The 27,598-nt window shown below is 40.9% G+C and overlaps 1 protein-coding gene across 6 annotated transcripts in view; it reads left to right on the top strand.

Moving 5' to 3' along the window:
- Positions 1–27,598, top strand: part of shank3a (SH3 and multiple ankyrin repeat domains 3a) — a 113,788-nt gene that overhangs the window by 32,771 nt on the left and 53,419 nt on the right. For all 6 annotated transcript variants that reach the window (XR_006822688.1, XR_006822689.1, XM_046036419.1 and 3 more), the window contains exons 6-10: positions 5,434–5,511; positions 5,964–6,030; positions 6,969–7,198; positions 7,386–7,555; positions 16,658–16,839. Coding sequence is in view for 4 of the 6 variants with exons in the window: in XM_046036419.1 (XP_045892375.1) it covers positions 5,434–5,511; positions 5,964–6,030; positions 6,969–7,198; positions 7,386–7,555; positions 16,658–16,839 (727 nt within the window). In the remaining 2 variants the exon portion in view is untranslated. The remainder of the gene's footprint in view (positions 1–5,433; positions 5,512–5,963; positions 6,031–6,968; positions 7,199–7,385; positions 7,556–16,657; positions 16,840–27,598) is intronic.

The raw sequence follows: 27,598 nt of genomic DNA, 5'->3' as shown, positions 1-27,598 counted from the left end.
AAAAGCTTTTTATAAAAATACATCCAAGTTGTAGATACTGTCTTGTTCTGTCATTTTTATCCAAGGAATATTCATACTGTTTGAAATAAAATTTCTTAGAAGCCTAATTCTGTTTTGTGCGAAAGGAATTAAAGGCTTGTCTCATATGGACTACTGTCCCAAATATAGGCATGGTCAATTCAGTGATTTTTCAGATAAAAGCCTGGCTATTAATCAAAGTTTTTTGGTATGTATGAATAATTACATTATTCATAGTTTTCAGTCACGTGACATGCGCAGTGACCTGGAGGGCAAAACAACGGACCAACATAGCAGCTCACACCACGACTCGCCATAGAGATGCTGCAATAGCAGTCAGATTTTATTTGGATCACCTTTCAATTTAAAAAAAAGAAAGATATGAACACAAACTGCAAGTGTTGGGCATAACTAATCCATATAACATTACAGCATCTGCCACCGTTAAAAACCGCCAGGTCCCTGCCGCCGCTCAGACTGCGGTAATCTTTGCTTTTTCTGGGTAATCCCTCACAACGTGTGTGTGTGTGTGTGTGTGTGTGTGTGTGTTAAAAAAATTAAAATATATTAAAAATTAAAATAAATAAAACAGTAAGCGCGTGTGTGTATGTGTTAAAAAAATAAAAATATATTAGAAATAAAATAAATAAATAAAACAGTAAGTGTGTGTGGGGGTGTGGGTGTGTGTGTGTGTGTGTGTGTGTGTGTGTGTGTGTGTGCGCGTTAAAAAAAACTAATATATAAAAAAATTTAAATAAAATAAATAAATGAAACAGTAACATATATTAATAGACAAAAAATTTAAAATATAATTAATTGATTAAAAAATAATAATAATAAAAAAAAAGAAATCAGTATTAAATGTAAAAACAAAACAAGCGATCAAAATAATAAATAATTGTACAGATTTTCAAATTATCAGTCTGAAGTTCCACTGGTTGTCCTCACTTCATGGCATGAGGAGACATATTTTGCAGCAATTATTTCACATTTGGGCATTTCTCCCAGTAAATAGGGGAGTTTCTGTGTGTCTGATATGAATTCGAATTCGGGGTATATTTGGGAAATGTTTGCAAAGTGTTTTTGTTTTAGTGTTTTATATTTGGGGCATTAGGTTAGAAAGTGCAGCTCTGTCTCTACCTGTCCCCTGTCACACTGGGAGCACAGTATCTTGTGGTAGCCAGCTCTGTCTGTCGCGACCCTTTTCTATGGCCAGGCTGTGTTCACTCAGTCTGTATGTTGTCAACATATTTCTTAGTTTAGGACATTTTATTGTACTGCCAGTGTGAATTCTCTTTTTAGGGTCAGATAACATCGTAATTTACTTTGTTGCCAGAGCACAAATTCACATATAACCTCTGAGCTTATCCCTGAGCTCTGGGTTGATTGAGCCTGAGATGGGAAACTGAATTTTCGGTTCCAGAACAGTTGATCAGAATGAGTTCAATCAAGTATGTTGAGCCTGATGGAAGCGCGTGCGTGGGGATGAAAAAAAGCCATCATCAATGGAGCGCCGATACTACTATTCACCATGGTATTTCCTTAATGAATGGTACAGTGCTACGTCCCATTACATTTGATTTTAAATAGGAAGGCTATTTTTATTAAGCTCTAACCTGACGGGACTAAATGCCGGTGGCAATCGGCTACCTAATTATGAAAAAAGGTAGGCTATAGACACAGTTTACCTGTGGACCTGTGATTGTAAAGTCACAGTCATACCCAGCAGGTTAGCTTATTAATTATTTTTTTGCAGTGGAAAATGTGTCTGTAGGTTAAAGTTGTAGACGTCTATTTTACATTAATAAAATCTATCAGCAGTTAATAAAGAAAAACTCACTTTTAAACCTTATTTAGGCCTGTTTGTTTCAACTGCATCATAGTCATCCTCACTGAGAAATAGTCACATTATCTCCATTTGATAACGACAATAGGAATGTTCCAATCTGTGCGACTAGCCTACAATATGAAAGATTACTGTTCATTGATCAGTTTTATAGGTTACATATTAAACAGTGATTACTGCAGTAATTTAGCACACAGTAAGTATTTTCAGTGCGACTGTCCACAGAGTCACAGCGTTAAAGACGGACATAGATTTTATTCTGTGCTGAGGACAAATCCACAATGTGCGGAGATCTGTCCATACATCGATGACAGATTGATCATAAAGCGGTCATGTTCAAGATCATGTTTGGATGAAAAACTAATAGCCTATCTAGTTTTTAAAGATGTAAATGCGTTCAGATATGTGCTTTGATATCGACAGAATGACTGAGGAGAGGAAATGAAACGGTGTGTCAGAAAGCCGCCTCAAGGCCCATTTTTACTTCTGCGTAGGGTCTATGCATGACTGCGTGCGTAGCCAACGCCGTAGGCTATGCACGTAGTCATGCATTTATACTTGTGCGTAGGTGTGTCTGTCATTCTGCAATTACACCCCCAAACGCTAGTTGGCGGTGGAATGACTATGTTCCGGGTCCACTATGTTTCTTCGCCGCTGTTGTGAGTAGCCACTGTTGTTGTTGTAGTAAGCAATGGCTACTGAAACAAAGCAGATTATGTTGGAGTTGGAGCTGATCAATGTTGAACAGCAGCTACTTCTACTGAAATTACTAAAACGCAGAAACGAGAGAAGGCGTCGGAGAAGATGGTATGTACGACCGTCGACCGTTGAACCGGTTGAGGCAGACGAAGGGTGAATTTTCTGTGCTGGTTTGGCCACTGAGAGACATTGACGAGGAAATGCATTTCAGATATTTTCGGATGTCGGCAGTTAGATTTGACGATTTGGTTCGTGTGCAGCCATTGATACATCAGTCTACGCACAGTATGCCTGTGGACATCAGACAGAAACTGGCAGTCACCCTTCGAATTTTAGCTTCAGGTGGAAGCCAGCAGGCCGTTGCTGCTAGCTACAAACTGTCGTCAAACACGGTATTCACACTGATCATCACTGCTGGATGTCTCGCTGCTAGATGAACTGCCAGCTGGTTGATGAACTATGTCTGCTGTAGGTCCTGCTTGGAGGAGGTGCACGTCAGGCGACGGTGTAGCCTCTGTGTAGCCCCGTAGCCTACGCCGTCAATTTGACGCAGAAGTATAAATTGAAAAAAACTTAAGGCTCCTCAGGAGGAGAGGAGTTAGAGAGAAACTGAGAGGTTTCCAACTTATCCTGCGAACCTAACCTAACCAATCGCCAGAGTTACTGATCTAGGGATTATCTGATCTCGCTCTCTGAAATGGAAAACTCAGATTTTCCCTCATCTCAGGCTTAACATACTCAGAATTTTCACTAATCCTGCTTTCTGAAACAGGGCCCTGGTACATACAGGTGACTGTTTAAACCTGGTCTAAACAGGTCTTTAGCTGCCTTTTGAAAGCATCCCCAGAATCAGCAGACCGTAAGGGTGCAGGTAGAGCATTCCAAAGTGTGTGGTGCGCTCACCTTACATCTGGTTTTACTTATATTCCTGTAGATTGAAAATTAATTCAAGTATCTATTTAAAATTAAAAAGTATCTTTTATAAATTAAATTAAAATTATTATTATATTATTATTATAGGCTACATAACTTTACCTGATAGGCCTTCATCTAGTTTTACAGCGATCCTCTGCCATGCGAATGCCCTCCTGTTGATGTCCTATTTAGTAAACAGCAATAGATACTGGAAACTCACAAACAGTGAGGATCAGTCTCTCTTCCAATGATTTGTGCTCTGCATCATGTACAAAAAGTTCAAGAACAAGTACAATTCAACTTCAGCGGCGGGCGTGTGCGTGAGGCGACTGAACATAAACTGTTTATGCTGCTCCCTGATAAAAGAAAAATGTTTCAGAAATAAAACAAGAAAACATATATATATATATATATATATGTATGTATACGTTAAGAGCTGGATTGGTAATCTGGCATACGCACCTCTGGGGCTGGTGTAACGTAAATTATTTATTTATATAACTGTTTTTTAAAATATGGGCCATGCACAGCGGCCCATTAGGTGATTTTCTATACTGAGACTGGGCCGGCCCAATCACATCTCTTACTAGCCCCCACCCCCCCCTGCTCTCTGTTCCTTGCGGTTAACAGTCGCCGCAAAGTAGTGAGAGAATAACATGACACACCTGACCACGACACAGACACCTGTCGCTCTCTTTGCTGTCTCTGTCTCTATCAGCAGAGCAATAACGCAGGGTAATGCACAGCAGTGGGGCAGGTAGATTTTGTTAAAATATATTGACTTCATTCTCATTATATCTCGTAATATTATATCTCAAATTGTTATTCTGCAAATGTCAGAGAACACAGATATGAGGGAGAGATTTTTAATGTGCACAAAGTTTTGAACATGAGCAGAAAAGCTGCTGAAACATAGGCGCTATTGAGGTGTAGGGGTTTCTAACTGAATTAAAATTAATTCATTTATCATTGAGGTGAAAACGTGCCACCTGCACATTTATAAACTTTAGGTTACTTCAGTCATGTCTGCATGTGTGTTGACTCAGCAGGGATGAAATAAAATGAGAAACAGGAGAAACACATTCGACAGCTATACAGAATGCCTGAGAGCCTTACAGCACTATATTACACTATATTTTTATTTTTTGAATTGTCACCTGAATTTTGTGTTTCCTTTTATATAAATAAAGACATTTCCTTAATGAATTGGTGCAGATAAATTCACCAGAATGCAGGAAATGAAATGTTTAAAACCCAAATTTTTCAGGAGTAGGACCCCCAGACCCCTCTTAAATCTTTTTTTTTAAAAATTATGATCAGTAGTAATTATAAAAATCATAATAAATGTATTTATATGGCCTATGATATTTAATAATTCAAATGTAGCTCAATGATTTATAGGGTTCAGTTTGACAAATGGCATAACAAGGTAGCAGTTTTTGAGGGTTGATACAAGTATGTCTCCAGAATGCAGGAAATTAAGTGTTTAATGTTTAAAATCTTCTGGGGGAATACTATTTGTGCAGTGTCAAGTCTCATGGGTTAAGAGTTTTGTCAAACCTCTAATCTAAGCCCTTAAAAGCAAGGATGGTGTATTGGTGAGGGATGTCCGACCGACTTTGGTGCCAGGGCTGTTTTTTGGCCCAGTCCAGCCCTGCCTGTCGCTCAGAAGGTGCCTGTTATGATGTTATGATCGTGACTCTGGACTCTAACTTGTTTTAACAAGCTAGATAAAAGGTAATGCCCTGGCAGTGGCAAGATTTGATTACATTAATTTTTAAGTTTAAAATCCCATCTATACTGGTACAAACAGAATATACTTTGTATACCACCCACCCCTGATAGATCGACCAATTAGACACTTGGAAATGGCAGCCACAGGAGTACCATACATCATGTGTAAATACAATGACATTTAATAGTCCTAACGCATACATCTCTCTGTTGTCACTCAGGATAGCTGTGCACGAGTTCTCCTGTTCCGGGGAGCCAATAAAGAGATAAAGAACTACAACAGCCAGACCGCCTTTCAGGTATGTGTGGTATCCAAGAACCACTGAATGTTGCTGCGTGTATTATCATACCTTACATCTTAGACATGTCAGAGAGAAATGGATTGAATGACTCAGTGTAATGCTGCTACATTGAATATGTTGATTTCTATTAAAAACCTAAGCAGTGTAACGTCCCCCATCTTCCACCAGTTCACCATTGTGGTCCGTGTCTCATATTCCAGCCTTTGTGGTTGATGGAGGCCATGTGAAATTGACACTGACACAGATTTCCTGTGCAGATCAAAGTTAATTTGTTTGTACACAAGGCAGGCTGGTCCACACAGTACCCAGAACATTGCCACACATACAGTTGTTTGTTTGACTTGTTTGTCATTTTAGTTTTCCATAGAATAAAATGTTTCTGTTGTCTGCCCTCCATAACTCATGTGTTTGCCCCTTTCCCTGTACTCCTCTCTTTTCCCAACCTCCAGGTGGCTATTATAGCAGGAAACTTTGATCTGGCTGAAATCATAAAGGTCCACAAAGTATCAGATGTCGGTAAGTTGACAGGAGTGGTAGTATATCACCAGGCTTCCTCACTGTTTTATAGCTTTATATGTGAACATAGTGTCAGGGAGACATCAGACTGAGGAATGGCTGAGCGTGGGTAGTGGAGATGCTCAAGGAAAATGATTACAGGTTATATACAGAGGTGTGGGGAACTGAAGGAAAGGAGATGGAAATGTAAGGGATGTGGGGAAGGTTTCAGGGCTTTTTTGGATCCCTGCAGAGTTGAGTGGTTTCTCTGTGACAGGAAAACTCTGCCATCTAGTGTGGACAGGATGTAATACCCCAGGTTAAAATAGGAATCACATGTAATGTTTGGAATTTATGATGATTTTGCCAGCCCATCATTAAGCTATAGATATACTTTACCCAGCCAATGTTCTGTTAGTGTATTTGTGATATTAAATTAGTTAAACCTTGTGATGATGAAAGGATTTAATTCACAGCTACAATAAAAATCCAGTAATGCCATTATTGAAGTTCCTTAACACCTTTCCTTGTTCTGTGTGTGATTTTATTATTCTTCAGTGATCAATATTAAAATATAATCATTATTATTATAAAATGTATTATATTTTAAATACAATTGATAAGAATGATAAGGCACTATCTTGGTTCAATAATTTTATCTCTAAAGCTTTACTGCAGTACCATCAGTGCCAGATCCATTGTATCATTTGATTCTGCTTAATAGTGTAAAGCTATGTACAATGCAAAGTAAATAGATTCACAGCTTACTGTCAGATTAGTGCGACCTAGTAACAAGCTTTAAACAAATTTGAGTGACCTTGAGATCTGTGGAGTCAGAGCTTTTTCCCCATCCAAGCATTCTGTTCAGTCTGCTTGCTATATAGCAGAGCTTCATATGATATGATGAGTCTGTTATTATTAATAGGTGCTCATACCTGCGTGTGTCTTTCTCCTCACAGTGCCTTTCAGGGAGAGCCCCTCCTACACCAACCGCCGACGTGCGATTCCTGGCCCCCTGCCCTCGCCACGTTCCTTGCTCCGCTCCGCAAGTGACAACAACCTGAACGGGGACCATGATCACCTCCACAGTCAGGCCCCCAGAGAAATGCGTGGCCGTCAGGGTCACTCCCCTGTCCCCTCACTGCGCAGTCTGCCAGCTTTTGGGCAGCAGCACAGCAGCCTTGGAGAGGTAAGATGGAGCTAGTGAGGCTGTGTAGGGGTGTTTGATTAGATCAAACAAGTAAAGGAAAACAATTAGAAAGGCGATTTGTCATAATCTCTAATAATATTGTCACTTTTGGTCCATATGTTACACAAAGACAATTGCGATGTTTTACATGTGCATATGATACCCATCTCTTGTTCTGCCCTGTCAGAGCCGTCATGGAGAGATCCCTGACAGCAGTCTCCAGAGTACAGGCAGCTCCAGGTCCTCCCATTCCCGCTCGCCTTCGCTACATCACATGCATGAAGATGATAAGCCAATTGCCAGACGGTCCCACAGCCATGGCTACCCTCACGGACATGGCCATCGTGGAAGGCTCAGGTCTGTAAGATCCGGTTTGACCATAACTCAACCTCATATATTTAGAGAGCTTTGTAAACAAGAAAATATTTTTCTCCCTGTTCCCAATTCATGTCTCACCAGTTTTCTCAGCTATTTACTTTAAATAGATAATCTGTGATTGGCCCCGTGATTAAGCACCTACTTTAATATTTAAACCAAATTTCAAAAAGCAAAAAGCCCCATGTGGTGTGCCTGAATCACTTGTTAAGTCACCAGGCAGCATTCTTCATCTTATTCCATCTGCTATCATCTGCTACTGGTGATAAACATGACATAGCATCAATCAGTGCAAAATCATGTTTATTTATTCATACATAAATCCCTGGCAGATATAAAAGTCGTTTTCCTGTCGAAACTGTACTTGCAACCTGCGGCCTGTGCCCCCGTCAGGGTATGAGGGCAATGATCAGTGGCATGGTGTGTGTCTGGCATAGACACAGCCTGCTGTCCTCCCAGCATTTGTCCTGCTGGGAGGACAAATCACATACTTAAAATCTGTGTGTTTGTTTGTCTCTGTGTTTGTATGCTCGAATGTGTATTCATAGACACTTGCACACAGCTATTTGCATGGGTTCTTAGACAGTTCAGAGACAGGCAGATGGAAATCGCCTAATAATGATCACTACGGTGACCAACTGAAGGCTGCCAAGCTGTGAATGTATGTGTATGTGAGTTTGTGTAAGCGAAAGTTTGAGAGACAGAGGATATATTCTGAAATTAGAGCAATGAGTAATGTCATTGGATGGGCCACTCAGTTCAAAACAGCTTGCCACTCGATTGATACATAAATCCACAGATGTAGTTGTGCTGCCGGGGTACTGGAACAAATCTCCTTCCTTGTACGTTGAACCATTAGACAAACTGCAGTAAACTAGGGCTCTGATCTAATCTCTGTGCGATAAATTTAAGTGGTTTACTGACACTTGGTTTGTTAAAGTTTTTATTATGATCATATGTCAGAGCAAGATCACCCACGTACTACACACACCTAATGGGATTCTTGGATACCACACACTGGTTGTATGTGTGTGTGAAACAGTCTGATGTCTGACAGGGGAATTGCATTACAGACACCGCTTCGGCTGTACTTCCCTCTCCCTCTAATACTCTTCTGTCACTTTACTCCATCCATCAAAGACTCTCCTCTCTCTCTCTCTCTCTCTCTCTCTCTCTCTCTCTCTCTCTCTCTCTCTCTCTCTACTTCTCATTCTGTCATTCACTCACACACACACACACACACACACACAAAGATGTGCACAGTGCCATTAATCTATGGTTTGCGGCCAGAGAGCAGTCAGCATCCTTTATAAAAACATGCGCACATCACACAGCATAGAAACAAAAGCTTTGAAGGACTAAATTGTATAGGCATTGTCTCCACAATCTTAAAATGAATTACATGAAGTGAGTTTAGTTCATTAATAAATTCACAGTGGAGTGTTTAACCACCCTCATCTCTTTCTATCAAGTCTTGTTCCCCATAAGGGTAACAAATTAAGTGCATCTTCTTCCGCTGTATCTGGCATTATATGGTCATAAATGGTCACTGTTGGAGATTCATATATTTCACTCTATCACTGTACTCATTTTGTACAAGGTTGATTAGTGGGAAGAAAGAGGAAAAGATAGAAGTGAAAAAGAAAAAGGAGGATAGCAGATTTTGATTATGTCTGCTGTGTCCTGGCCTAAATGGCCTTCTGTACACAGGGAGTTGAGACCTTGTTCTTCAGTGTGCATTACCCTTGCACCAAGTATTAAAGTGAGGTGAATGTATAAAAAGTCAAAAACGAGCAGCTGGTCTCCATGGCCAGAACCTGCACCCAAGTGAGACTGATGCTGTCCTTGAATATTTTCCCCCTAATATTTCTCCCTCCATCTCCCCATCTCTCTCTGACCTTCTGTTTATGCCCATGGTAACTCTAGAGGCATTATGGGTACCAGGGGAGTGTGAAATTAGCTTGGCCGGTCAACAGCCCGCCCAACGGCAAACTCCAGCAAGTTCCTGTGGAACCTGCCATAACTTCCTCCTCATTGTGTGCAGTGAAGCCAGGGTTCAGTAGCTTGGCCAGGCTTCAGCAGAAAGTTTAGATGGAGACAATAGAGAGGATACAGATAGGTCAGAGTGGCTTATTAAGACTAGATCATGAAATAAAAAGCTTGCAATCAGTCCAGCTGATGAAGTTGAAAATATAATATGACATGAAGTTGGGTGATAATATGATAACATGGCAAAATTGTTCTGTCATAAGAGGTTATTAATTGGTTACTTACCATGATGTGCTGTCAATACAAAGGGATAATTAATCATCCGGGGGACACTTGACAGTGTCATTGCCAGAAATTGTGATATTGAAATGTGCACCTTAGTTGTCAGTCTTGGTTCAGAAGAGTTATCAAGCTGCCAGATAGACAGAAATTATGTTACTGAGCAGAGGATACCAACTTTGTTTCCATTTCCCATGTGTTGCTCTTGTTTCAGTTTTCCTACAATGAGTAAGGGGTGAACACAGAGTTCCCATTTTCAACCAACCTCCTTTGCAGTGTGCCAAATATTTAGTAGGTAAAAACAGTTAAATACCTTCTGACTGGTTTGGGTAAGATATTGATTGATTGATTAATTGATTGATTTTTTTCATATTAAAACACTGCCAGCAAATGTTCTGTTTAATCCCCTCCCAGGCCTTTGTTTGGACAAAATGTTTGAATGTCAGGATAAGCTCTTGCTACCCTTTGTCTGAAAATTGTGGGAGGAGATTTGGACACATGGGACTAAATCTTTCAAGTGAAGATTCAGTCACGGCGAAGTAACGGAAATATGTTGTCATGTAAGGATGTGGTGTTAACTTGTGGTGGTAATGAGCAAGAAACTGGGTCATTACCTGCTTAACTGCTGCACTGTGACCCCTCATGTGATGTATGATGGCAATAAGCCAACATGGGGGTGTCTCATTCCCTTCACCCTTTAATTGTTTGTTTGTTGCTGTTGTCCTTGCCTCTTTTTCACCCCATTTCCCTCCCACTTTCTTTGCATTTGTCACACTAGTGGCTGTTGGTGTGTAGATTATCCATGGCGTCTTAACACAGCCAAAGGGCTGAAGTACAGAAAGAAGAAAGAAGGGCAGGAAAAGGGAGGAAGGGGAGGAGGAGACGAAGAGTTGAGCTTCTTCTGCTTCACCTGTGGGTAATCCACATCAAAGGAGGACACAGTAGTATTGGTCTGTGCACATCATAATTCCTGTGATCTTTGTTTAAAACATTGATGCTGTCTGCATTGTCCTGGCCACACATAATAATTCAACAATACAGTCATGTCATGCGGTATACAGCCCTTTTATAAGTGTTACAGCAGTTAACAATATGTGAAGATGAAGTTTTGATCAGGGTCAGAATGTACCAAACAATGTGGATATAATAATCCAATCCAGTAATTAGTAGCATGACAGTACCTCTGGTACTTTAACTTCTCTTCTGCCACTCATTCCAGTGCGGGTCATTGTAGCAGTGGGATAACCATTATAGCCTTAATGTCCTTCTCCCCCAGCCACATCCTCAAGCTCTTCCTGGGAGAGTCTGAGGAGTTCCCAGGCCAGATTGGATATGTAATCCCTCCAGCGTATTCTGTGTCTGCCGTGGGTTCGCCTCCAGTTTGATGTGCCCATGAGGTTTTACTCCAAGCTCCTTCTGCATATCTAAGCCCTTCACCTTGTCCCTTAGGGGGAGCCAAGAGACCCTGCGAAGGAAACTAATTCTCCCTTCGTATCCATGATCTCCTTCTTTCTGTCAGTTCCCAGAGCTCATGACCATAGGTGAGAATTTGAACCTAGATCAACCAAGTGCCTCACCTTCAGGCTCAGCTCCCTCTTCACCATGACAGTCCAGTACAACACTTACATTAATACAGGCACTGCATTGATGCTCGGTACAGCCCTAGCCCACTCTGAAATGTAACTTCTGTGTACCGTTACACCCGAAGCATCGATAGACCTTTCAGTCTCAGATTCTGTCTTACCATCACTCATGAATGAGACCAAAAGCTTAACTCATTTCAGTTCATTTTAGATGGGAGTAAATTGTTTATGACTCTCTTACAGCTGTGTTCAAGGACTAGATGGCTCAGATCAACGCCTTGACTTCCCATATTCCCTCCGCACACACATAACACACCCTGAGGGACTTTGTCAAAAGCCTTCTTCAAATCCATAAAGCGCTTAGAGCCCTTTGTAGCCAGAGCTTTACGCCTTTAAAATGTCTGTAGACATTGGCCCTGTTGCTAAACATAAAGATAAGCAGTGAACATGCAAACAATGAGATTGGTCATTAAAAAAACATATTAGGGAACTCTTCCTATAAACCATGCAGTTACATAGGTTTTCTTATTTAGTAAATCAGGACAAATGTACATGCAGAAAAGTGTGGAGCAAATGCTTTTGTGTAGGAGAATAATGTAGTGAAAAAGATGCCGTATCCTCCCCCTGTCCTCCTCCCCTTTCTCAAATTGAGGTAGAGTTTAGGGTTATGTGTTGATCACACCAAATTACCCTTTCTTTTAATTTGGATTAATAGTAAAGTCTCTATGGAGCACAAGCTGCCCATGTATAAACAAATTTGCTGCTCATAATCTTAATATGTTCTGGCCAATGAGCCAGAGTCCAAATTCTGAATCCACCTTGATAGCCATAAACACTCCCACATTGGGCAAAAAGAATGAGAGAGCATATATTCATTCAAGTGCAGCAAAGCAAGGAGAGACTGGTAATCATTAGGATGCAAAGTGTGATGCTGATTATGACTCTGTGCTCATCTCACCTTAGAAAGCGGGGGAATTTTAGAGAAAAAACCATTTACCTGAGAAGGCAAGGCAGTCATGTGAGAAAAAGCTACACTGAAGCTGCTTAGTTTGATAGCATCTGTGTAAATGGCATTTAATGACATTTGCAGTTGCATCTTCAGAGTTATGTAGGCAGTTCATAGTGTTTGACTTCCAAACTCATAATCGAGCCGTTTAAATGTTAACCTGTCTTTAGTGGGCTCATTGATCCTAATCTAGCATCTGATGTCCAAGTTATTGGCTTTAAGACTTCTGATAAGGGCCACTTATCTCGAATAATCTTTAGTGTGTTTGCTCTTGATTTTGCGTTCAAAATCAACATTATTTGTTCGTTGTTACTCTGTGCAACCTGCGATAGACTGGCGACCTGTCCAGGGTGTACCCCGCCTTTCGCCCAATGTCAGCTGTGATTGGCTCCAGCCCCCCGCGACCCTGTACACAGGATAAGCGGTTGACGATGGATGGATGGATGGATGGATGGATACTCTATGCAACACACAACTTAAATTAAAGATATATATTTATGAGCAATTTGTTTGAATTTCAGTGCTTCCCATTCTGACTCCCACTGTGAAAACCGCGTGACTTTTTGTGAAACCAAACAACAAAATCAATCTAAGGAAGGTTTACCCTTGATAACTATGCTGTGGAAGACTGAGAATCTTCACAGAGAACAAAATGAGTGTTTCAAAGATAAAGTTACTAGCCATTATACCAATTTTTTTAACAACGGTGGGAACTCCCACGTACTTTACATTATTTAGGATACAATTTATATTCGCATCTTATTTAATCTGATATCCCTATATTTGTGTGAAGAATGAAGTAATATTGGAATTCAATGTCAGTATGATCTGTGCAAGCTGAATTACCACTGCCTTATTCAATTTCTGTAATGCAATGGGGTTTTTTTGCAGAGAGATTACTTGAATGTGTGAGATGAGAATATGGAGAGAAAATTGTCAGTTGAATTTTGCTGCATTTATGACACATTGACTGTTATAGAGATCCAAGTTCATATTATTGACTTATCATTGCATTGTTGGCTATATTTTCTTTCCTTTATTGACAGTTGCCATCGTTACAGAGGCAAGGCTGGTGTCCTAGGAAACGATGGGTCTTTTGTAATAGACTGTATTAGAACTTTGTGTATATGTGTGTGTGTGTGTGCATGTGGATCCTACATCTGTATCTTGTAGAAGCCAGTTATAATGAGGCAGAGTGAATGAGAAGGAAAGAGAAAAAGGGTGCAAAATGAAACAAAATAAGCAAGATGCCCTTGTGCTACATAAGTTTTGCATTATGTCATTGGGGAATCACGTCATCATGTAAAATTTATCGAGCAACTGACATGTTTAAAATCTAAAAACCAGGCATTAGATGTCTAAATCATTCGTGCCATGTGAAAAAAACATCATGCTGAAATAAAATTGATATATACTATATATGATGTAGGTGTAGAATACTATTTTATATTCAGTATCCAACAGCAATGCATGAACAATGAAAACGAAACAGGCATGAAACCTTATAAATATCACGACATGCAACTCTTGACACAGGCAAGAACACTGAGTATTTGTCATGTCCGTCTTGAGTGCAGATGAGAAATTTACAATTAGAAATACAATTTTTAAAACGTCCTGGTCACTGTAACAACAAAGAGTCCTCTCTTTGCTCTCCTTTGGTCTAATCTAGAAGTGACTGTACAACGCCTTCTGGTAGACGCTTCCAGTTAGCTGTTAACTGTATAACAGTCAGAAAGGATATGAAATGGATAGAAGTGAAATCTGACATTAACAAAGGAAACTCATGGGTGGACCATGATATTAATGCTTGCAGTGGTAATTTAGAATAGATTAAGAGTTAAAGAGCATCCTACAGAAATGTCTTTCAAGTGGATAAATAGTAAAATATTAAAAATGTACAGACAGCAGAAGTTACTGGTAAAAATGTAATAAATATGACATGTCAAATTTTAGAGTTATGGATGCTTTTCTATTTCTGATACCTAATCTAAGGTCATTCAAATGTCGTTCAGTATTTTTTAATCTAAAATGTTGAAGTGCAGTTGCCAATTTCAGCCTCATTCAATGTCACGTGTCAACCCGACCATCATCAGCTCAACTGCAGGGAGCAGCTGGGGTCAAGCTGTGTACATAACCTTGCAGTAGGTGTATGGCGTGGCAGAGGCGTGTGTGTAGGGGAGGCAGATTAGGGTCAATGAAATATCCTTTACAGAACATATCTTTTGGCTATATGTGTCTCTTTGACTTCAGCCTCATCTCCCTGCTTCTCCAGCCCGCCCTCCTCTCCGATGTGTGTGCTGCTTATGTTCAGTGCCGGTGCTCAGACATTAACATGCGGCAGCCATCCCGGCCCCTCAGTCCCTGCGGTAATTGGAAAGCCGTCAGAAAGCCATTGTTTCAGTGGAGAGGGGGACAGACATATAGAGGGACTGTGTGAGATGGGGAGAGCAAGAAAAGCAATAGAGAGTTGGGGAGAGAAAGAGATAAACAAGGCTTGAAATGAGGAAAGGGGTAGACAGAAGAATGGAGAACGAAGGGGAAAGGGCACACTCATACAATGTGTCGGGGGAGGCATGGCAAGAAGCTGAAAGAAGTTGAAAGTTGGATAGACAGGAATGAAGGGTTTTGGGAGATTTCAAGTCTTTCAAGGAAATGTTGCAGAGAATCGCATCAAAGTCCAAATATCAGGGTATATACATGTCACTTGTTACTGTGAATGAACAGTGAATTTGTCTGTATTTGTAATACACACAAAACACACTCTCAAGTAAATCCCACACCAGGTAAACATGGGCATCGGATTCTATTAATTATATATGTGATTAATATAAGTGTTGCATGTCTTTTTGATGGATGTCAAACACAACACAAGCAGCAGAATGATGCTGAATGCAACGTACACAGCGGTGGAAAAGTAGTGATGAATGAATACTAGGCGGAGCTCTGCCGCTACTGTATTAGAATTCACCGCCAGAGAGAGAGAGAGAGAAGGAAGGAGAGAGAGTGAAGATCCAACGTGAAGAAATGTTGAGGAGGAGAGGGATAAGTGGGTGAAATGGAAACGAGAGAATGAGAGAAAGAAGGAGGTGATTCAAGGCAAAGGGAAAGAGGGAGGAGCAACAATTAAACCAAATGGGCTGGAGCTTTTGCCCCCCGCCCCACTGCACACAAGCACACACATACACATAGACATACACATACTCTCACAGCCTGCCTCAGGGAGCTGTGGCGCATGCACGCTCGCAGGCTGACAGGCAGAGGGAGATCAATCGTACTCTGGGACTAGTGTCTGTATGTGAGTGTCAGCGATGTGTTAGCAACATGCTGGTGGTGGCGTATGCCATGCTAGCAGAGGTGCAATGTTAACCGGAGTGGGGGGGGTTGTCTGTGTATGTGCCTGTGCGCATGGCTAGAATGCACACAGAGGGCTTGTGGTGTGTGAGTGTGAGCGAGTCGTCAAAGGGGAGGGGAGCCACGGAGCGCAGCAGCAGCAGCAGCAGCAGCAGTAGCAGCAGCAGCATTGCCAGAGTGTGTGTGAGTGTGTGTGAGCGAACGTGTGTGTGTGTGAGGGGTGGAGGGGAGAGGAGAGGCAGACGCGGCGGGACTCCTGGGAGAAGGAGCGGGAGTCTGGGAGCAAACCCAGCCTCTCTCCTCCACAGCAGGAGAACCAGGACCCAAGGACGAGGCAGGATCTGTAGCCCAGCCTGGAGGAGCTGGAACATGGGACACACAGGGGATCTCTGTCCCTCTCTGGAGGGGGCTTCTGCTGGAGCCCCAACTCAGGATATGTTTGACTAAGGGGTGCTTCCAGACGGATTTGACAGACCCACACAGAGGAAGAAACAGTGCAGTCCCTCTGACTGTTAAACATTTCTGCTTCTACCTCGGTTAGGATGCGGGGGAGAGGAGAGAGATAGGAGAGGGTAAAAGGGAGCAAGAAGGATATTGTCTGTGCTATTAAGGAAGGAGGAGAGGGAATAAGAAGAGGAGGGGGAGAGAGTGGTTGGGAGGAGTGTACTCTCCTCTCATGACTCTCCCATGGAACACTGACTGTTGACTGTTGATCGGCAGGCACTGGGACTTGTTTATGAATCTCTCCCTGGCCACCGTAACAACCAGAGGGTGTCACCAGGTTGCTGTCCCGCTGACGACCATGTCGGTGACCACAGGCTTCAGTTACCAGCTCCCTGGAATCACCACAGTAACATATGTGTTTGTTTACAGCCCCGGCTCAGTGCAGCGAGACCCAAGCCCCCCTCATCACACCCCTCCAGCGCTGACGGGCCCCCGCGGGCCCAAGCGGAAACTCTACAGTGCTGTCCCAGGACGTACCTTCATTGTGGTCAAGCCCTACACGCCACAGGGGGAGGGAGAGATCCAACTCAACCGTGGAGAGAGAGTCAAAGGTAGGTTTTCTGCTATTATTTCTGTTACTACATGCTTCATTCCCTCACTTAACCTACTGCTGTAACTAATACTTTTTGACACCACTGCTGTTAATATTCTGTATTTCATAGCATGTCAGTGACTCTCTATCATCACCACTAGTGATGTTTTTAGGATCTCCTGTAAAGCTCATGGCTACATGTGGCTTTCATGACTGTCAGAGCTGGGTATGTTGCAGAATAAAAAACACACACATTCCTATGCTCTCATACTTCTCAGATGCAAAACACACCATTTCTTCACTGTGTTTTTTGGCCCCAAAGCAGTTATGTAATCTCTCAACCTGGAGGTAATTTCAGTGTCGTCTGAGCTTGACATTGTGAATTGTCATTTCATTCACTTTGTAAATGTGCTGTTTTCTGCTTTACACAGAGAGGTGCAGTCGCTTCGCTTTCATGTGTTTGTGTGTGCTTTTGTCTCCATCCATGCTTCACTCAAGACTATGACTGTAATGACGTAGAAGGTAAACTCCATAATATACTCCTTACCCTGTATCTCTCCCATACACTTCAGTGTGTCAACCCTGCACCTATAGTGTAGCAATTAGTTCCTGGCCCTGTTTGAATCCACTTGAGATGTTTGTACAATCTCAGTATAAATTTGTTATTACTTCAAGGAGAGGGCATGCAAATTCAAACAGGTCCCGTGTGCTTTTGGTTGTTTGTATGCATACAGACACTATGTCCTTCCTTCCCACTGAAAGTGCTTCCCCCTGAACATTCAACTGCTTTTACCCCCTCCTCTTATCACCTGTCCACAGACACCCAGCTTCACATTGACCCCACACCCTACATCCTGCCACTTCACATATATCACCATGGATCAAACCCACATTAGCTTAATGGAAACAGTTCCCTCATGTCCTCAGAAAGGCCATAGAGAGAGCAGCAGCACTCATGCTGAGACCTCTTATGTTCCTTTCAGATCTACAGAGGCACAGGAAGTACAGATTAAGGGTCAATTTGGAATTTCAATTTGGATTTTGTGCAAACAACCACAACACACACACACACTCTTATCTCTCTCTTCTTCCTTCTTAGAAACATTCTGTCGCAAACAACACACGAACAGTCGTCTAAATGCACTTGCGAGACCCCTATTCCCACCCCTTCCTATATGTTTTGTGTCCTTAAAAACCTTTACCTCCCCCTGTACAGTATGCTTTGATCACTTATTTATAGTAGTGTAAAGAAGTAGTGTGTCTGTCTTTATGGAAACACTGCTGTCAATTACTAAAACAGATGATAAACAATTCTGATTCAACAATTCAGGCTTGTGTTTTTGCTGAACAAAACCTGAATGATACTGATGTTGACACAAATGTTATCGGAAAAGTGATGACTCAACAGCAGCCAGTATGCCTCCATCTACTGAATGGATCTGCTGTCAGTGGCTTTTCTGTCGGTACAGCTGAATCTATAACCCTGCCACTAATGTGAACACACAGTGTTTTGCCTTTCTTTCATGTTGGCCATGCAGGAAACAAGCTTACAGTCGCCTGGCTGCCAGCACCATGGTCCAGCCAAGTAAACCATCTGGCTCTGTTATGCAACACTGACCATCATAACCATTACTGTGTTGCATTCACTATGCTTCTGTAATCCTGGGATATAAACTGAGAAATAGATCATTGATGTCAACTGGTTGTTGGACAGCTTAAAGCCCAAGCAGTTCAGGGGTTTTTTCATAGGTTCTATGTAAAAGGTTTGTTTTGGTAACTCTAACTCTTTGGTAATTCTGTTACATGCTTGTCCTAGCATGCAGTCCTAGCAGTGAATGACTGGTGCACAGAGAGGCTAGGCCTGAGAAGCCACTTCCTTTAGGGATGGATGACCCTTGGTTTGATACATAATGCATTTCATCTAATCTGCATTCATAAATGGATGAGTTGCTAATAGTGATAGGGCTCATTTGCAATGGAGGACAAGAGGAGGTAAGGCAAGTAAAAGAGAGGAGAAACGATAGGAGCATTTATTTATTTATCTTTTACCCTCTCATTCTCTTGATTAGGGTGACAAACAAATCAAAAACATCTGACTAGTTCACATGTGCGCGTGTGTGAATGCACATGTGAAGTAAATATAAACAACATTGTTTGTACCTTGAAGCTAACTCTGACTCTGCCTCAGACTACAAACATGTTGATGATTAAGTTATAGTTAGATAATTAGCCTTGTCACCCTCCCCTAACCCATCAAACACACAGATATATACACACACACATATAGTCAGTCATACACTCATCGCTGTCTTCCTGTTAATGTCCTCACACCTTGTTACTCACCAGCCATACCAGAGGAGCATCTTTATGATGAGATCAGACTAGGTAAATCTCACTGAGTGATCTGTCTGTGTTTGTGGGTGTCTGTGTGTGTGTGGGTGACGTGTGTTAGCACCCACGGTTATATGTGTAAGCATTAACATAACTGTCTATTAGTTGACCTGTTAGTAGGAAACACTAGTGGTTTGCTGAAGCAAGGAATATGCCGTACAGGGAAATATTGTCACACTGTGTTGCTGAAGACCACTGATTATGTTCAGGTCAAGTGTGTTTATAGCTAAGCCATTTTATTATTCTTGAAGATTTAAGAATTGCACAAAATTATGATTTCTTGTCTACCTTTTTTTGTAGTGCAGGATGATGACTGCAGAAAAGATGATGATCTGGACTCAGATGGTAAATACAGTAAAGCTTTATAGCAAAACCAACAGCTGAATTAACTGGACTAGAACGTTTCATGTCGCTTAACTAGGACATTTGTCTTAACATGAAAGCCTTGATATTGTGATTATTAGTTGGTGTTTTTGCTCACTGCAAAATATTCATCATAATTTGAGTGGAAAATGTATTTTTTCAAAATGCAATGAGAGCAACTGAAGAGTTCTTTCGAATTCCAACCCCCATTTTAGGTAAACTGAATAATGTTTTGCTTTTTAAATTGCATGACAGTTTTAATAGCCATAGTCAATAGCCACATGAAATTCAAAACTCTTTCCTGTTAAGATTCCCCAAGTTAGCAGACATATACAGTATGTAATCTATGTTGTAGTAGTATGGTAGTATATATGGAAGTATATTAATGACAAAAGATCTTAACACAAAACTACTTCTGAGCGCTACTCAGTCTGCAAGTCAACATTTGAGAGCACACAGGCTCAAGTCTTTTCAAAGTTAATATCTGTACAAGGAAAAAAATCAGTTATACTTGTGTGTCAGATTTGCACCACACCTATTCTGAAAAAGCTGTCATTCTGAATGTAGCCAAAGCCCATAATGGTTTTATTATTATGATTTGTTTGAATCATTAGGCTTTTGGCTCAGAAGTGACAATGAACCTCATTTTCCTGTCCACCGTTGTCTTCCTGCAACAACTCGGCTCTCACGAGATATTCGAGCGAGAATTGTGCTTGAGCGAGACTTCAGTTTCCTGTTAAAAACAAAGGGTGTTAGCGGGGGTCGGTGGTAGGGATCCTTTCCATGATGTTGTTAGACACCTGCTATAACAGTTTAAGCCTGTTGGTGGCAAAAAGAAGCACTTGTAGTGGACATAATTTTGACGGGCACAATGGCCTCGAAGGAAGACGATGCAGCCACTGCAGCTCAGGGAATTCAGGCTGGTAAATGTTATTCAATATACTTCCATAAAGCAGTAAATTACAGTAGTATATGTTGCGGTGGGATAGTGCTAGTAGTCTAACTGTAGACAGCCAGTACGTAGATTTAAGCATTGTGGTTATATTAATTTGTTTACTTGTACCATTTACAGTAATAAAGTATGTACACTAAAATGAAGAAAAAAAAGATATCTTTTTATCAGTTCTCTATTAATGCATGTGATGCCTTATAGCTGACTTCTCATATAATGAAGACGATGACGATTATGCCAGTGACAATAATGATGATGATGAACATGAAGGTAAAATTAATATTTTTCATTTTAGTTTTGAAAGAATGATGTGGTTTAAACTGTAACTCATTAAGAGTAGACACAGTATTTACCGTTCTGCTACCACAAATAACCCCTAGGAACAACAGTACGTGAGCCTTAAATGTGTGCTTAGTTTCAGTTACTGAATCAGATGCTAGTGCCCATGAGCCTGTGTTTTATCCAACCAGTTTCTCCTCCATTATGAAGAATTCCTTGGAAAAACTCCCAGTCTTCACTCAGTGAATGTCAGTCCATTGCTCTGCTGTCTTAGATCAATGTCTCTAGACAGCCTTCGTCTAGACACACAGCCCTGCTGTCTGCCATTTAGCTGGGTCATCCACATCCAGCTCTCCAAGCAGACTGTTAGTCTCAGGTAATGAGATCTGTTTGTCCTTCCTCACTCATTGACTGCCACAAGACAACAAAACTAGAATGCACTGGGAATCATGGGGTGTTTGAGGGTGTGTATGCTTATGTCAGTGATGGCTGTTCAAAAGAAATGAATGCTTCCAACATTATCAGAATTCGTGGTCTCTCTGTGTGTACATGTGTGTGTCAGACTCACAGCTGTGTGTGTGTGTGTGTGTGTGTGTGTGTGTGTGTGTGTGTTTGATGATCCCTTTGGTACACTCTATTAACAAGCCGCCGGGGCCCATCCCCCCCACCACCTTGCGTCCCTTCTCTAATACTCATTCCCCTGCTCACCCCTGTGTTTGTTTCTGTTCTTTCCCTTCATTGATGTAATCTGATCTCATCATCCGGATGGACATCTCTTGAAAGGCCACTTGCCATCACCATGGTAACGAACAGGGACACATGCCACCATGACCTGGTCAAGCTTTTTGCACACTTGTGCACCAGTACACACCCACATTCATAGATACAAACACATTCACACACACACACACGTAAAACGCTTAAACTCAGAACACAATTGCAGGTGCAAAGGTAACACACAGGAACACTCACATTCAAAGGAGCAGATGTGTGTATCAACACCCCCCCTCCCCCCGGGGCATGAACTGCACATTCAGGACATTCTTCTTTTCAACAAGGTGACACATTTAAGAGCATGCTTCCGTAACAATGTATTACATCTCACACACACCATATACACCTTCTCCAAACGCCATTATAAATCTTGCAGACAGGCATGAAAATGAAACCAGCACAAGTAACGTTGAGATTAGACATTCACAAACATGATTAATGGGGTTCGGCCGCACCCAGTGTGTGTAGAATATTAACACTGCTATGGGCAGTGGATGATACCTGGACCAGCTATACTGATACAAACACACATATACCGGGTTTTAATGAATAATTCCAGGTCTAGCTTCACACAGGCTCAGAAAGCAGCAATTACTGCTATTGGAAACAAACATTAGCTCAGCCATTTACTAATGTTGGCATACAGATCACCTGTCACAGAACTGCAAAACCTTCCTGTTGAACCCATTGTCTGAAGATATACTAAGTCTCTCTCTATTATATATATATATATATATATATATATATATATATATATAGAGAGAGAGAGAGAGAGAGAGATATGTGCACATTGAAGTGTATTGCACAAGGCCAAGAGCCATTAGATTATACAAATAAAGAGGTGAGAATTATGTTTTTGACCACACAGCTTGCTATTGTTAAACTGTTAAACTAAATACTAAATGCATATGCATCTGTCCGTTACCAAGCAACAGGTGCTAGTGCATTACAGCTCTGACGTGTCGTTTTAAGACAGAAATGATAAAAAAAAATGTTAAAATGTTTTGAAGAAAATTATTTTACCTGCATATTGTTTCCTAGATTTTTAGAAATATTCCAAAATGTTCTCTTTTTATCTGCTACTTGCGAATCAGGTTGGATGAGAACCTGTGTGCTAGGTGTTGAATTTAGACTAAATATCATTGTTAACTTCCCACAGTGAGCTTGGGTGGAATTAATTAGACTTCCTCTCTGTCTGGTTGTAGCATGAAGTGTACCGTGTGTGTGTGTGTGTGTGTGTGTGTGCGTGCGTGCGTGTGCGTGCAAGTATGAGCCTCTCTCCATTGTTGTTTGCACCATGAAGTGTGTGTGCTTGGTGCGCGCACATGTGTAAATGTGTAAGCGTATGTCTGCATGTGTGCGTGCCTTTGTGTGTATTTGTCTTTGTGCAGCATAGTGTAAGTAATTGCCTCCCACAAGTTAGATAAACAGCATCCTTCAAGTGTTCAGCAACCAGCTGTCCTAATATCTGTGGCACATATGGAAGCAGTGTCTCTCTGTTTTTCTCTGCCCTCATTCTCGGTGTCCCTTTCTTCTATCTCTTATATACATATGCGCACTTACATGCACATACACAATATACATACATTTTTTCTATGAGTAGCAGATGAACTACTACTACTTTTTTTTTATCGTTTTTATTTTGCAGTTAAAGTTCTGCAATAGTTTCTGCATGTCTTCCACTCATTTACTAGCTACCCAATGTTTGAAGTAATTTTGATTTTTTTGACCTGTCAACATGTGCATGTGGAAACCATATTGCCACCGGCAGGAGGTTGTAGCACATGTGGTCTCTTTTAATATGATTTTAATGATGGCACTATTAAGCCACACTGAGATGGATATTCAACTACGTTGAAGATGCACTAAGTATTTCATGCCAAGGAATTGTAATGTACAGTAAGTGCAGTTTTCTATTAATTTTTTCAGGGGTCAGAAAGTAATTTGTAAAATATATTGATTGCCAGACTGTGTTTGCTGAAAACAAAATGTCATGCAATTCCTGTGATTACCAAGATTTATTTCACTCAGATATTGGACAACAAAAACAGCTGAGAAAGTGCAGCCACATACACTATTAAATTATATATCCTGCTTTTTTGTGTGCACTGTGTTCTTAAAAGAACCTTTCTTAAGGCTAAAACAATAGAGTTTAAGTGTTCTTACATTTTTGAGCTGTGTCCTGAAAGGATTTTTACCTTATCAGTGATTACGCTTCCTACCTGCAAGCTACACCCCATAAGACAAATGTTTAGCTCATAGATGTGAAAACTGTAGTCTACAAGAGAGGTGAATAAAATTTATTATGCTTAAAAGCTCATTTCAGTCTGTTGAGTGCGTTCTCATGCCCCTCACCAGCCCCGACTACGCAAGCCTGAGGGACCACAAAGATATTTAATAGCATAGTGTAACCTTCGTGGGAGCATTTGAGGAAGAGTGTGTTGGGAATAATGGGTTTAGAGCATGTGTCCCATGTTCCCCAAGAGAAATGAATGTTATCACAGTACGGACCTCAGGCTAGTCAATATATTAACAGATTTCAATTGTTTGTCATTCATAATGTTCCAAGCTCTGTGTGTGTGTGGGGGGGGGTGTTATTGATACTGGTCAGGGTCACAAGCCTAAGGCAAGGGCGTTGATGTCACAGCTACCCTTCTAGCTGTCCAATCAGAGTAGCAGCGGGGTGCAGAGTCCCGCCCACGCACCTACCTGCTTCCCGCAGAACACACCACCTGTCCTCCTATTACACTCTCATCCTCTTTGTTTTTTTTTAGTTTCCAAACATGCCCGTACGGTGCAGTCTAGCTCACAGGATCATCCCACACTTAGTGTCTCACTGAAATTAAAACCCATGCTTACCTAACATACATGTAATTTACTGAGATGTAGCCTCACACAAAATGCTAATTAGAAACACAGCAGGAACAGCAGTTGCAGAGTTAATTAGTATATGAATAAACATGAACAGGAAAACTGCAGCATAAACAGAAGCCATTGACTGACGCACATACATACTAAACAGAAACACTGATATGCTTTTGATTTACAATCACTGTCATGTGACGCCCACTGTTTGAGTTGGGCACGGCAGGGATAGAGTTGAACTGACTTAGTGACTCCAGATGGTTGTTAGCAATAGGTGTTTTCTGTCCTGCACAGTGACAACCTACTTTGCAGTCGTGGGTGTGAAAATGGGCATGTAAAGGTCATGTCTTTACCCGGTAATATCAGGTAGAGTAGCTTTTTACAAATTTTGAAAAACCTTGTGCCTTGACCTCTTGTTGAGCGCTCTCTCCAAAATTCACGCAGAATCCCCCTGAACTGAAATGAAATAAAACAAGAATGGACTCAGAGATCATTCTTGTTATTAATGTGCTTGAATTCAGCCCCATGACAACTCACCAACCCAACTCTCCAAAAGCAGCCACATGCACTTTCAGTCAGCAAAAGGCATTTTTGTCATGTAATAATATGTAACAGAGGCTGGAGAATGAGCGCTGGTCAGCTCATTACAGCATGTTCATTTGTCACTGCATAAACACTATCATTTAAGTGACACCCTGAACGGTCAATCAAATAATCAGGGGTGTGATTAACGACTCAACAACAAACAATCTATCACTGATATATTAACAATCAACAGACAATCAATGGTTGGTCTACAACTAATCAATCACAGCATACTGGCATACATAGATCTTCTTGTGGGTATGCTCATGCATGCATATTAATGATAATTCACCATTGTATTTTATATGGTTTGTTACTATTTCTGCGCAGTCAGAACCAGGCCTTTTTATGGTATTGCTCTGGAGTGAGAAAAAAAAGACAGAGGGTAACTATTAGGTAGCCTGCTCTATTTTTGTCTCCATGTTGGGGTTAATACAGAAGAAGAGAAATAATGAGAAATGGAATAAAAAGCAAGTGAGAATGAAAGAAAAGAAATGGCATATAGCTTCCCTCAAGCCTGGGAGGGAGGAAGGGGATGAGAAGAGAAGAGGGATCCCTGCGAGTCAGCCTTGGAGTTTTCCTCCCCCCTCTCTTCCTCCTCCTCCCACTATAATTTACAACACTCCCGCCCTCCTTGCCTTTCCTTTTTTTCTGTAGCCTTCTTCCTTTACTGCACTCTTGCTTCTGACTCCGCTGTCATTCACAAAAAAGCCTATTCTCATTGTTTTCATTTGTTTTTCTTAAACTTGTCAAGTCTTTAATTATTTCAGCCCCCCCCAGTTGAATACTAAAGAGCCAGAGACTGCACTATTCCCTCTCCCTCTTCTAAGGAAAAGAAGTCCTGTGAGGATGAACAGCATAGCACAGCGCACCTATGACTCAGAGCAGTGTGACTATCCCTCTTCTTTCTTATTTATTGGCTCTCTACTTCATTCATTCTTGTATCTACTCTGGGGTCCACTTGCCCTTTTCCACATCACCTTTTTAATTGCCAGCCACCACTATCTCTAGCCCATGTCTACCTCCATCCTTGCATCTTTAAACATCATTTTCTTTCCTATTCATCTCCTTTTTTGTCTTTGCTAGCCACTATTATATATCTCTATGGTTCCACATGTCTTCTGTTCTCCCTCCAGAGCATTAGCATGTATTCTTCCTCTCGTATATTACAGGTAATGATGACCATCCCTGTTGCACTACTGTACATAGGCATCCCCCTTTCTCTTCCTTGTTGTGTGTATGTAGGCATGTCCCCCTTGTTTCATAAAGATGCAACTCTGCGCTCTCTCTATTACATTGAATTGAACTGAGGTTTAATAAAGAGTGCAGGGATCCAAATCTAATAACAGCTCCACTCTGGTTATTGGAATTCTCTCCAAGCTCACCTTCACACACTTGGTGTCATGCACACACACACACAGACACACACATGACTATGTATGCTTTATTTATTTACTTTCTTTTTTTACATTTATTTTTACGGGATTTATATATATATATATATATATATATATATATATAAAAAAATTATTATTTTATTTTGTATTAACACACACAAACACAACTTTTGCTGTTTTATTTTCTTATCTAATGAAATGTATGAAATTAATTTATATATAGCTTTGGCAATATTATATACTATATACTACTAATAATAATAATATACTAACCCAGAGGTCAGGTGGGATCACTGATGTAATCATATTTGTTTGATAAAATTTTTCATTCAAAAATTATCTAAATAATGTGTCTTTCTCCTCCTAGGTTGAGGTTTTTGACTGTCTGAGTTTCACATGCTAACACCTCTGAGTGTTACTGAGTAACTCATTACAGTAAAGAGAGACAGGAAACTCAGACACAGAGCACTGGGCATGAAGTGAACAGCAGGGAGCAGCAACAGAATGGCAAAAAAAAGTACATTAGCCTGTGTTTTGTCAGACAGCTCCTGGTTACAACTAAATGTGTGTGTGTAAGTGGATGCTAGCAATAGTAGAACAAGCTACCAGTATGTACCAGGTAGCTTGCTAATTGCTGTCCTTTCTTCGCTCTGTTTCCCTGCTATTATGTCTGCATCAATATATGATATATATATATATATGATATATAAGTGCAGTAATTTATGTCTACCTGAAGACCACAGAAAAATGAAAATGACAGAAATTTTTTTTATAGTGCAGTTAAATGGAAAGCATTAAGAACAGTATGCAGCAGCTGGAGAGACAAATTGAAGTGGCAGGTTATCTGAACAATTGTACCATGAAGCAGCACTCTACTTTCATTCAGCAGTTAGGAATTAAATGGTTGCACAAACTGGTTAATCATTGCCCCAATATACAATTTTACTCTTTTAATATTGCTACACCCCTAATAATTCCATTTGGTATGTCAATAGCAACATCAGAGATACACAGTTTCCTCCGTCCAATGTACAGAGTCTTATTCTGGCACTTTGTGGAAATCAAGCTGTATTTTGGCTTTGGCAAGTCTTCCATGGCATCTCTGTCTGAATTAGTGTGAGTGCATCAGTGGCAGAAAGCCATCAGCTTTTCTCAGCACAGCTGCATCCTTT

Source organism: Micropterus dolomieu, linkage group LG22, assembly GCF_021292245.1.
Source record: "Micropterus dolomieu isolate WLL.071019.BEF.003 ecotype Adirondacks linkage group LG22, ASM2129224v1, whole genome shotgun sequence".
NCBI lineage: Eukaryota > Metazoa > Chordata > Actinopteri > Centrarchiformes > Centrarchidae > Micropterus > Micropterus dolomieu.
The sequence above is the reverse complement of the archived record's forward strand: the minus strand, read 5'-3'. Positions and strand labels throughout refer to the sequence as shown.